General features: G+C 31.9%; 1 protein-coding gene across 1 annotated transcript; it reads left to right on the top strand.

The window, feature by feature from the left end:
- Window positions 1-481: 481 nt before the first annotated feature.
- LOC111034663 (extensin-like) lies at window positions 482-13656 on the top strand. The gene is made up of 4 exons (XM_022315969.1): window positions 482-640; window positions 710-781; window positions 2364-2442; window positions 8916-13656. The coding sequence occupies exons 3-4, from the start codon at window positions 2364-2366 to the stop codon at window positions 11531-11533; spliced, it is 2697 nt and encodes an 898-aa protein (XP_022171661.1). The 5' UTR covers window positions 482-640; window positions 710-781; the 3' UTR covers window positions 11534-13656.
- The last annotated feature ends 319 nt before the right edge of the window (window positions 13657-13975 follow it).

Genomic DNA, 13975 nt, shown 5'->3' with positions numbered 1-13975 from the left:
AAAAAAATATGTAACATAACTGTAGAATTTTTAATTTAACACATAGTTGTGAATTAATAGTGTCATAAAATATTTACACATGTCGTAGTGTATATTTTTATCATAATGATCATATTTCCTTGGTATCTTGTGACTGGATGACTATACCCATCATAAGAGCGTCCCCCGACCAATTCTTAGAGGTCAGATGGTGCTGCCAGTAATTGTGTGGAAAACATAATGCATTACACATGGCAGACCGGATGAATTATAACAGGTGCCCATATTCCTTCAGCAATTTAATACTATATAATATGTATGATCTCAAGCTGTATCACGCAACTCGGTAACTATATCATTATAGTCAGCGTTTTCCCCGACAAGGTCGCCACCACCACTGGCACCGCTACAGCCGCCACCACTATAATCACTTTCTTCTACCTCTTGTCCCTCTCAAAATCTTCGTATAAAATACGAATTGCCTACCGTCACCCATCCAATATCCATTTGTAGTCACCATGTCGGGACCGGGAATCGCCGGATTCTCTCTGCCGTCGAAAACCGTTTGATTGAATTTTCGTTGTTTTTTCATTCATTTTCATTCTTGTTCGCGTCGCGCTCACCGTTTGTCCAGTGTCGTAACGATAACGGTCAAATTAAAGTAGGTACGTGCCGTTATTCCGTATTTTAATGATTGTTTGATTTTCGTTTTGTTTTTTCGTCTACAAAGTTCAAATAGACTTAATGTGAACCAAGGATAACCCGAAGGATTTTTAATAATAATTTGGATTAGACATTCACAGTGAGTATACAAGTACTAAGTTGAGACTTAAATTATTATTAAACCTGTCATTTTAGTATATTTTATACTTACGCAACTAACTTAAAATTGATTTTCTGTTGATTTTTTTTTAAGATTTTAAGTTTTTTTTATCGTTTTCACAACATTAGGTGATTTTTATAAGACTTAAATATAATATAATTTATCAATTTATAAGACTTTTTCAAGGGATGTTTAAAATATGAATTATTATCCATTTGCAACCGAATAATAGTTAATCATATTAATGTAGCAGTATTTTCATCAATTTACTTTAGTATACCGTTTTGTATTTGCAACAAATATCATTTGCTAGGTAATAAAAAGTGTTTTTCAATTTTTTTACACTGAATTAAAACTACGAGTCAAAGGTATATTTTCAAATTGGAAAAAATGTGTTTTTTGATTTACCCAATGTATACATAATCATCAGTAATTTATTTAAAAATTGACTAAAAGAGAAAGGTGAAAATTCATTATGATGCATTCATAACAAAATAATGAATTATTTTCAACATCCTCGTATTTAATTTAATAAATAAAAAATCACTCCAACGCTCTTAAACTATCTCCACTTACGTGTATGATATAAAGTGATTTATTTACATTTATAGTGCCTTTATATTATATTTTTCCATAAGTTTATTACTTATAAGCTTTTAACATATAAAACTAAATCAACGTAGAATATTAATTAACTAATTATTTTATTTTTACTTCATACACTTATGTTATTTTTTGAGTACCCATGTACCTCGTGTATAAACATATATCTTAATACAAAATCAACTCATTATTACTCATACGTAATAATTACCTATTCTTTTCTTGATTTAATATATAGTTAACACTGTAATTTGATCAGTGAAATTTAGGTGAAAAAAAAATAATATTATCCCAACAATATTTTATTTTTACTCGAAACGAATACATAAATTGAATATTTGACAGCATAATTGCATTACTAAATATTTTTAGTACGATTCTCGTGGCCTACTGCACCACAACAGGACGTTCGGAAACGGATAATCTGTGGATTATATCATAATTTCTGTATACGGTCCAATAAATAATTTGAATCAGTACCATTTTAGGTTTTTTTTTTTAAATCCAAGTTTTATATAATCAAACAACAGGAGGTGAGATATAAGCGCTTTTGTTGTCAGTAACTCACGTTCACATTTAATCGAATATCAGCCTTCCTTGTGAGATTGCACTTCGATTGAAATTAAAATTAAGTATTGTTATTATTATAAGAAAATTAAATGATCAACAAGGTTCATTATTTTAATAAATCGTTCTGCTCGACATCAAAATGTAGAACGATAGATATTCATTACCTTCTCGCATTACCATGATGTTAAAATAAACAATCGATAAATATTGAATTATTAGTTTTCATTATAGGAAAGTGCATAAATATTCTTTAAACTGGTATGAAATTTTATATGATCGGTTAAAAACATTACTGAATGATATGAGTGTACCGAATTATTTGAGTATAGATTTCGGAAGCTTGACATATTCATTTCTGCTAAATCGAATTTTATTTTTTTGTTTTTAGATGAGGGCGTATTTGTTGGCAACGGCTTGTGCGGTCTTCTTGAACTTGGCTTTAGCTGTTTTACCGAACAAACGTGATGGTGAGTGCTACATACCAAAACCGTTTAAAAAACTACCTAACAATCAAATTTCACATCTCTCTCAAAAGAAAATCCAACTAAATTTTTATTGAAACCTTACGTTTAAAATTGAATATTAAATAACTCGTTCTAAAAAAATGAAGTTACCATAATATTTTTATGAATAATCACTTTTATGTATTACATTTACAGTTATCAATTTTATTTCTTACTTTATAAAGGTTTTTTTTCAATACAAATTATTAATATGTAATGGATTTTCATTCTTCATAACCTACACTTAGAAAATTGTAAAATTAAAATGTAATTGTGCAATTTGTTCTAATAGAATAGGTAATGAACGAAACTGAATAAATATTTACATAAATACGTTTTATATTTAATATTGATAACGATAATCATTTTAAAAAATGTGTATCTGAATATTATAATTTACTATTTATATTCAACGCGACTGTACCAGTGGTTCTATTCAGTCATAAATAAAAAACATGTAGCTTTAATCATATTATAATTTATAACTATCGTAGTATGTATACAAAACGATTAATAGCTAAATTAATTGTTGTTGTGAATTGTGATTGACACAAAATAGCTCGTAAATCTGATTGTGTACAAAACAATAACCAAAAGCTCACGTTTGCAGCGGAAATAAATTGTTAACATTATTATAGCACTGCAGTAGCATCAACAATGAATACTATATTCGATGAAAAAAATACAAATCATCTCCAATTATTTTCTCCGTGCCTATAATATACCTTGTGATTGATGACAAAATTGATTTTCTCGTTCTAATGGAATGCAGAATAATAATATGTAACACGCATTTCACGATGTGTTACTATCATAACATTATATGCTACTGCAAAATTGGAAAGTTACCGTGCGTTGAGAAATGTATACTTTTAGTACGTTGAAAACTTTAGATACTTGAATTTAATTCTCGATTTTTGTTTCAATTTAAAAATGTTATCTTTACCATTTCAAAAACTAAATTTCGATAATTATTTCAAAATAACGGTTTCAACTAACGTCAGTTCGTATCAACCAAATTAGTTCATGTTATAAGTTATTTAGTTCATTTAGATTTCAGTGAAAACCCCACTGTGGTTTGGATCGGAGAAAATTAAATCGGTTTAAGATGGCATTATTATTTATTTGTTTTTATTAAGCTATGTTTACTTGAGATAGAAAATGTACCAACTTGATTATATTTGTATTGATTTATTATTTAATTCGAAATCCAAACAAATAGGTACATCTTAATAACTATTTAAAAGCTAAAAGCAGCGATAACGTCAAAAGAATACAATAACTTATTTTCTGACCGTATTTCGGTGTGTTGAAAATGAACCGTGCGGGATATTTACATCATTTTATACGATGATCAATATCAAATTGAGTTTTAGAAAAATCGTAAAAACGTTTACAAACCTACTGGATTTTGAAACGATTATTGGTGTTTGAAACGGTGATCGACAGGTTTTCAGAATCATAATATCATAATATACCATAATATATTGGTTTGCCGTACCGAAAAGCCATATTAATTTCCCGATTGCAGTGCGCTGATAAGACGAGCGTGCACAGACTTTCCAATTCAGGGGACGTACTGCGCCGCAATGCGTGAGACGTGCAGATACATATTATTATAATGACGTCTGATAAATGATAATACCTAATAATAATAATAATAATACCTATGTAATCTTCGCCTTAGCGGACAAATGACATCGTGACAATAACGCGAATAGTGTGCATACGTTGTAACCCATTTATTACCCATATTATATATTTAATACACAATAGACGTCACGACAGCGGCGACAACTGCCACGGTGGCGCGTGTGCGTTTCCGCGTACCTGTATACCCATCGATATACATAATATTATGTATACATCATCTACCTATGGATACCTCTAAATGCGCATTACCTGGTATAACAGTGCAAGTGTGGTACCTGTATTATTATGCGGTGTGAGAACGGTACGATTTGACACGGGACTGATCGCCACGGCGTGGTCGCAGCGTCACTTCCTATACATTCGTTTAGTGTGCGAACTGGCTAAACAACACGACAATAATGCGCGGAATACGCGGCGGCGGTGGCGGCGGTGACGGTGACACGAAGCCGACCTGCCAGTTAATATAATAATAATAATAATAATAATTGGTCTTACGAAACAATAACAATGTGCATCGGGGACCGGAAAGACGCAGCCACCGCCGCCGAAAAATTCAATTGCCGGAAACTGACCGTCGCGTTTCCGCGGCCGCCGCTCGCGATACTCGAAGAGACGCGTCGTCTGGACGTGTCTGTGCGGGTCACACGCCGCCAATCGGAGCGTCACGGTCCGTCGCCCGAGAGAGGTGCTATTTAAAATACTTATTATAACATACTATGTAACATCCGACGCGGTTGGAAGGCAAATATTATCACCGATTATAATAATGTAAATTATAATATAATATAATACCCGTACACATTCTTCAGTAGAGAGTCGAAACGCGATCAATTGTAGGCGTAATATACTGTTATAATATGGTTATAGCCGGCGATATGGTGGCATCATGCCAGTACCTATCAACTATTCCTGGATGGGGCAAAATTATCATACGATAAATTCAAACCTATCCGCAAAGCTAATCGTTTCGCACGCAGAGCCAAATAATTTGTTCACGACGCACTAGTATTAATAAAATGATGACACGAACTGCAGTTTGATTTTCGAGCCGACCGAGTGAATAACAATTTATTTGGTTCGAAAAATAAACTGACACAATCAAAATTTGAACTTAGGTAGTCGAAGAACGAATACGAATAATTCTTAAATATTTCGTTAGATAATTAATAATTTATTAGCTTATTGTAAGATTTATTTTGAAATTACAATTTAAACCAATTAAATTTTTTCAACAATTAAAGTTTAGTGACGTCTACCTATAAAATGTGGATAGTTCGATTTATTTACTATAGGTAGTAAGTACTAACTTTTATATGAGATATTACTAAATATTTTTTTTGTGAAAAATGTATCACCTTTCATCTAGTATTGAAAACAGTATTTTTAAAAAAAAAATGACTGTAGGTATATTATAATATATAATTTGCATTTAAATAAAAATATAATATGATGAACTAGTTATCACAAACACAGAAAAAAAAAATTATGTATAGGTATTAATGTATCGTACACTTGAAAATTCTTAAATTCGGTTGTACTACTTGTAATTATTTTTATATTTTAATGATCTTTCAATACATACAAATAATTTGTTAAGTTATTTTAACTAAATAACATTTTTATAAATAAAAATAAACACAAATACACTATTTAAAATTTAAAATTAATGAAAAAATGTCGATTTTGATAGGTAAATTTAATCACGTCTAATCAATATTGTACATCCAAGAAGAAAGGAAAGTGTAAAAACACTATTAGATTTGAAAACTAGTTTTTGAGTAGGTGGATTTTGAATTATACCGTATTTGTATAATTATATCTAAGTTAATGTTTGCGCAACGATGCACGATTCTTCACAGGCGGATCCGTTCTAAAGCGATTTAATTTTATATTGTTATAGCCGCTTAAAAAAATTGGAATTATAAATTATCTTTAATTCGAACATCGAATTTCGATGCAGTTTTTCTTTTTAAATTTCTTTTAATCATCTACGACAACGTGATTTTTGTCCGAGTACGAACAGTAATTTGTCTACTACCTCCTGAAGTTGTCGTAACTCGTAATGAAATTAAAACAATATAATTATTATTCTTAACATATATTTTCTTGTTGAACTCAAACAACAGTACTTTATTGATAGATATTAGCCATTAGGTGCTGTATTGTGGTATTGATCGGTTGATTCCACTGGTATTTGTTCCGGCAAAATACAACCAATGATGGGTTTAATACTCGTTGTAAATGAACAAAAACTATTTAGCTGGAAAAATAAAGAAAAATCAAATTCATTTCGTATGAACATAATTTTTTGACAACAAATCAAAATTTGCTTTTATTTACACATAAAATCGAAAGTTTAAATATCCTACAATATAGTGTATACTTGTGTCTATATTTTATTCCGTCATCGTGTGCAGAGACCAAAGTGCCCACTTACTCCTCGAAAAACCTACTATTATGTATTTATATTACTATTATATACCTACTATTCATTTTCATATCTGTCTTTTGTAATATTTCTCTTTCGTCATCTACGCTGCTGCTTATTCGCCGACAGTTTCTGCTGGATTAATGGTTTCCGTGTTGTGTGCACATTATAATATCGTGCGTGCGTCTATATAATTCATTAAGAATATGATTTTTTTTCTCCCGCGTGAATAGGCGTATCTATACGCTCTGTGCTCGTTCAAGTTATAAAATCTGTACAATATATTATGCATACACGTAGGTACCTATATGTATTATACTTATAAATATGATTTAATTCAATCGCAATTTCACGAAGAAGAGCGTATTATATTGTTCGCAGTGAAAAAACACGCAGGCCTAGTGTTGAAAAAAATCAATATCACAAACATACCTATATAAATTTGTGTATACAAATACGAACTGAAAATATAGTAATATTATAATATATACCAAGAGCACAATATGAGCGTCTCTACACATAGGCTCTGAATAATTATAATGTCGTTACGTAAGAACAACACTATACTTGCTAGAGATTGTTAATTTTCCAGTTATGTTCCGCCGTTTTTGAAATAATTCAAGTGTACTTGATATGTAGAGAAGCGGATTATGGTAACTTCACGGTATTCTACCAAGGAAAACAAAAGTGCAAACACCGTGAGACGATCTGCACAAAATTAACGTAGTTCATGTGTATTATTTTTTTTTTCGTTTTCTTTGAGTTTCATAACTTACGTATTAACGTAAAGGTATAATTTTTAAATTGGATATATTCAAACAATCGAGCTTTAATTAATAGGTACCAACAACATACAATAATGATTATGTTAAACTTAAATGAATACGTAACACTTATGATAATAATTGACGTAGTAAATATTTCATTCGTATTTTATTATCCGTAAAACCTACAATAGCAATCATATTAATTTCAATAAATCGTTCGTCTACTTTTTATGTACTTATATGAGATCAATGCTTCATTAAAGCTAAAATTTCCCTTTTCTAAATCAACACCAGGTATAATTTAAAATATAAAACGCCAATAATGATGTTGGAAACCTAAATGGAAAACTATGATTCCGATACTCAGCGAAAATAAATGATTAAACATTTAACAATTTTATAACTTGTATACTGTATAGTTGTTTTAAAATAATAACTAAAAGTTTTACAATTACTATTATTTTTTTTCACTAAGCTAGATATTTAAATACGAAACAACTAAAATTGTGTTTATATATATAATAATCACATAAATGCTTGAATAATATTATTGCAATTAAAATAAATAGTGCCTAATTTTAGAGGGAATACAATTTCTAAAATTTTAAATAATTTCTAATTTACCTTTATTCTAAATAAAAAATATTAAAACAAATATAAAAGATTTAGCAAAGTAAGCAGTAACGTATTATTTTTACTGCTAAAATGTCTTCAAATTAAGAGGAGAAGTTATTATATGTCAGTTGTCGATCATATTTATTATACATGGCCATATAGCTACTAATAGCAGTCTATATTTATATGATTCTTCGTGGTTCGTTCTTCGTTATGCGATTTTTTGTAATATATTATGCTCTCTTTTTAGTTTCGTTTTTTAAGACCAATAACATATCTAACAATGCAATACTTACACTCAGTCGTTAAATGTTAAGAAATCTTATACAAACTCATATTAGTAGTTAGTACCATATTACTTTTTATTGCTGTAATTTTAAAAGTTCATTCTCAAAATAATTACCAAGGTACTATCTTTTTTTCTCTTCGAAGACGATGAATTTATTATGTTAATACAATTTAATTATGTTACATTTGTTCAGGTCTTTAAAGAATGTAAAATATATTCCACTTATATTAAAATTAAAATTTAAAAAATGTTCACTTGACGTTATATTTATTCTAAAATCATATGGTTTTAAAATCAGTATTTATAATTTAATAACTTTGTATAGACATATTAAGAACAATAACTATTTTTACCAAAAACCGTGAAAAATATTTTACAATTGTAATAAAACAAATACGTACCTAATTACTTTTTATAGGCACCATACAATTTTAATTGCTAACAAAACTGATTTAAAATCAATGTTTATTGTGTTGCAATTATCGTTTATGGCTTACTTTAGTATTGTTGTAATATTTAAAACCAATTTCATATCAGTTATTTCGATCATCCAACACATCTGAAGTAACATATGAATTATGAATCCACTTATTTATAAGAATCTGGATCACTGGTCTTATAAAAATAAAAATTATTGAATTTGAATGACATATAACTAATTAGAAATGTTTTTATGGTTTTCCAGCGTCATTGTATTCTCAATCACTTCAAACTCCCTTTCAAAGTCAACCAACAGTTAGCATATCATCAATGTATACTCCATCTAGTACATCTGGAAATGGACAATCTTTTGATTTTGAAAGTTTTAACTCACAAGACATCCAAGGTGATTCTACCCAAACACAGTTGCAATCGTTACAAAACTTTGGACAGTCATCTCAACAAAAATCTCAACAAGATTATAATAACCAACAACAATTACAACAGATGTATACTTCATCACAACCTCAACCACAGCAAAGCTATAGTGCACAAATACAAAGGATAATACAAGGCTATAGTGCTCCACAACAACAACAGCCGCAACAGACACAACCGCGACCTCAACAAGGTTACTTACCACCACAACAACAGCAACCATCAACACAACCGCAACCAAGCTATGGGACACCAACACAGCCACAGCCACAACAACCAATACCACAGTCTCAGCCAAGTTATGGACCTCCACCACAACAACAGCAACCACAACCACAGCCAAGTTATGGACCTCCACCACAACAACAGCAACCACAGCCAAGTTATGGACCTCCACAACAACAACAACCATCACCACAGCCCCAGCCTAGCTATGGACCGCCGCAACAACAGCAGCCACAACAACGACCACAGCAAAGTTACAACACACCACAATTTCAGCCAAGTTATAGCCCTCCTCTGCAACAACAACCAGTGTCACAGCCCCAACCACAATCGAATTATGGACCTCCTCAACAACAACAACCAGTGCCACAACCCCAACCACAATCTAATTATGGACCTCCTCTACAACAACAACCATTACCACAACCTCAGCCAAGTTATACACCACAGCAACAACCTCAGTCAAGCTATGGACCTCCAACACCAGTGCCACAACCCCAACCACAATCTAATTATGGACCTCCACCACAACAACAACCATTGCCTCAGCCTCAACCGAGTTATGGACCACCACAACAACCACAACAACCACAGCAACCACAGCAGCCACAGCAGCCACAGCAACCATCACAGCCAAGTTATAGTCCTCCATTGCAGCAACCGCCACAGACAAATTATGGTCCACCATCACAGCAGCCCCAATCTTTGTCACAGCCAAGTTATGGACCACCACCTCAACAACAACAACCGTTGCCTCAGCCTCAACCGAATTATGGTCCACCACAGCAACAGCCACAACCATTTCCACAGCCCCGGCCCAGTTATGGACCACCTCCTCAACAACAACAACCATTGCCACAAACCCGACCAAGTTATAGTCCACCCCAGCAACAACAACCGTTACCACAACCAAGTTATAGTCCCCCTCAGCAACAACAACCTTTGCCACAACCTCAACCAAGTTATGGACCTCCACCATCTCAACAACCTTTACCACAACCACAACCTAGTTATGGACCACCAATCCAACAGCAACAACCAACACCACAACTACCCCCACCAAACTGTAACCACCCACAGCAGCAACAACCATTGCCTCAACCACAGCCAAACTATGGATTGCCTCAACAGCCACTACCACAGCCCCAGCCTACTCAACCTCCGACATCATATGGTGCTCCAGTACAAAGTACTATAGCTCCTCAACAAAATTACGGAAGTCCAAAACCGTCTAATGCTAATATTCCTCAATCCAATCAGCCAACTGTAGTGCAGTCAATCAGTTTTGGAATACCATCACAATCGTTTAATACACCAAATCAACTATTGGGGATGCCACAGAATCAAAATGGGTATTCTTATAGCCCTCCCGCAGTTCAGCAACAAAATAATCAATTTCAAGGTTATTCTTACAACCAACCAACTCCGAGACCAAATCCACAGCCACAACAACCACAACAACCACAACAACCCAAGCAACCCAGTTTTACCTATTCTACATCTCAAACGCAACCTCAAAATATACCACAACAAGTTGGTTATTCATACAATCCACCACAACCAGCTACACAACAAAATAATGCAAGACCCTCCTCATCCCCACCACAACCCTCATATGGGATACCACAACAGCCTCAAACTTCTCCTACTTCAAACAATAATTATAACCCACCCAAGGCGCAAGCTCAACCACGACCACAGGGCAGTTATATTTATACCGGCGTCCCAGCAACGAGTACATCAAGACCACCTCAGCTAGGATACAGTTACAGTCCAACTCAAATTCAGATTACCCAGGTACAATTTAAACCACAGCAGACTACAGCAGGAACAGGAGGATACAATTATAATCCTCCATCAATACCGTTCCCAACGCCGACCTCTCAAGCTAATCCCCAGTCACAGTTCCCTTATAGCGGGCCGACGCAATCGCCTTTGCCGACGTTCACGACGTCTTCGCCAACGCAAAGTTACAGCGCGTCTGCAATCTCGTCTTCGATAGTGACACCAAACGGACGGAACTTGAACTACCAGTCATCGCAGGCAAACGGATCACCGTCACAGTCTTCCAGTAGCTATTTGACGCCAAAACCTGGCCAGTCTAGCACACAGACCCAATCAGCGGGCTACGGGTCGCAATCACAACAACCGACGCAAATACGATTTGATGAATTTGCGGCTCCACTGTCTGAATCACAGCCACAACCTGTGTACGGCTGAGTAAATTCTGACTGGTACCACGAATGGTAGTGTGAGTACATGGATGGGGTTTACCATCTAGTCTACCAATGTCACTAGACTGTTTAAAGGAATAATTTTTATCAGCCATAAAAAAAATGTTACTTATTTATAGCATTTAATGAAATTAAGTAGCTTGTGATGTTCCGCAATTTTTAATCAACGCATTACAATAAGAACATCGGATTTTAACATGACATAAATTTTATTATACTACTTATAACTACATATTGATTAGACAATTTCATTGTAAATACATTTTACTTTAGTACTCCATTCTATTATATAATTATTACAACAACTTTTTTTTTGCTTGTAAATAGTACGCTAAATCGTCTGTTTAAGGATATACATATATAATAATATACTTAAATATGTATAAATATTGTATATTTTTCACTAAAAAAAAAAAAAAAATACAAATCGGGACTTAAAGTATTTCGAAACTGCCGTATAATAAAATGTTTCGTCGTGTGCTGATATGTTTTATGTTTATGTACTTAAAATTGTAATGTAAATTCTCGATTTGAGGAATCGGTCGCAACTAGTTCATCTAATTTGGCTTCATTCAACATTTTAAAGTCAAACAACAGTAAAATTATTTAATTATATAATGTTGTGATGAACGTTTAAACCGACCGAATATCACCAATAAAATGTTATTATTATAAAAGATGTAATAATTCTAAAATGTATTTTTTTTTTTTACTATTTTCCTAAAGGTCAGTCATGTATTGAATACATATAATGATATGTAATTGTCAATCTTAACAGTAAGATAAAATGATATGTATCATTGTACAAGTCCTTTAACAAATTCCCGATAATAACAATAATAGTGGAATTTTTTTATGCTTAAAAATAGACATAAAAGCACATAAAATCTCTGATTAAATTTAAACGTTTTTAAAAAAGCTCAACAATCACATTAACAACTTTAATCAATTAATTAATTAACATATTCGAGTTTCTAAAATACTAGTACTAAAAAACTGTTAATATTATAGTGTAATATAAATTTATCTTGTTAAATTTAAATGCCAATTAATTTATTTCCAACTACAGACCATTTTAAATTGGCGTTTTTTTAAATAATTTTATATATTGTGTTTATTCTATACTTTATAATTATTTTAATTATTATCGTTTATTATTATGTATTATTTTAATTATTTTTTTTTTTGGAAGAATCAACACTGAAAATGTATGATATAACCTTATAGATCTCAAACGTGTGACAGGTACAGTGTTTTCTAATACTGATACAATATTCATTTCTAATTCTATATTTTTAAATAACAGTCAAACAACACGGAACGTGAAAAACGCAAGTGTTGTGGTGCCCACGAAATTTTACTAAGAAAAAAACCACGTAGGGATAAATAGTAGGTTGGGACAACAAGATTGGACTCAGTTATAATATAATAGTTTGGGTTACAACACGTTTGGGTACATAACACATTTTTAATAACCAATTCAGAACACGATACATATTTAGGTACACATCAATGCAATGCGTTTACACTATGTTGGTTGGTATGACGGTTTAAGGCACACTACTTAACTGTATAAAAAACAATAAAATATTTAATTTAAATAAATTATAATAAATAACAGAAATCAAGTTAACCATTTAACTTTAATTAATCTATGACAAGTGAATAAACATGGCAAAATATTTGTGAGACAATTCAAAGCCAACTATTGTTCTGAATTTCTCCTAATGATATTGGTACCAACTACGAATGCCAATTATTGATCATCGTATATCAAAACTAAATAGTTTGAAAAAAAAATGTATAATAAACGATAATTTAAAAAATAAACAGTTAAATGTATAATAGGTCATCAGTCCTGTAATGTACCTTAACGTATTTTTCCAAGGGTCATGGTGCAATCAAGCATTGTATGCATGTGTTCATCCGTAAAATGATACGATTGAACATACTCTTATTTCCAGATATATTTTATGCACTCAATTTTTTCGAAATTTCAAAACATTATCAAACTCCTTTTTTTCATCATAATGACATTCAAGACGTAAATTATTGTAAGTGACTTTTATAAAAACGCATTCTTAAATAATAATGTAAATGTATGTGTTGGTTGGTATCTACTCGTACTAAAGTGATTAACTTTTGAAATCACAAAAATAATATAATGGTATTATTACTAGCAGTATTAGCGCATTACAGCTTTATTAAATTGAAATAAGTAATAACTCGAGTAAAACATTATCAATCATTAATTTTTTGATTTAATAATAAAAATTGTAGCTTTAATTACCTATTTATAATTATTTTCATTGATATTCTTCAATAATTGAAAATATATCTTATGGTTTAATTTAAAGTAAACCGTATTACTTTATGTTTTTGAAACATTTCAAAAAATGCAGCTTATACCATTTTTTGTATTACAAAT

Source organism: Myzus persicae, unplaced genomic scaffold, assembly GCF_001856785.1.
Source record: "Myzus persicae strain clone G006 unplaced genomic scaffold, MPER_G0061.0, whole genome shotgun sequence".
In the NCBI taxonomy this organism is placed as follows: domain Eukaryota; kingdom Metazoa; phylum Arthropoda; class Insecta; order Hemiptera; family Aphididae; genus Myzus; species Myzus persicae.
This window is presented reverse-complemented; position numbering and strand designations above follow the sequence as displayed.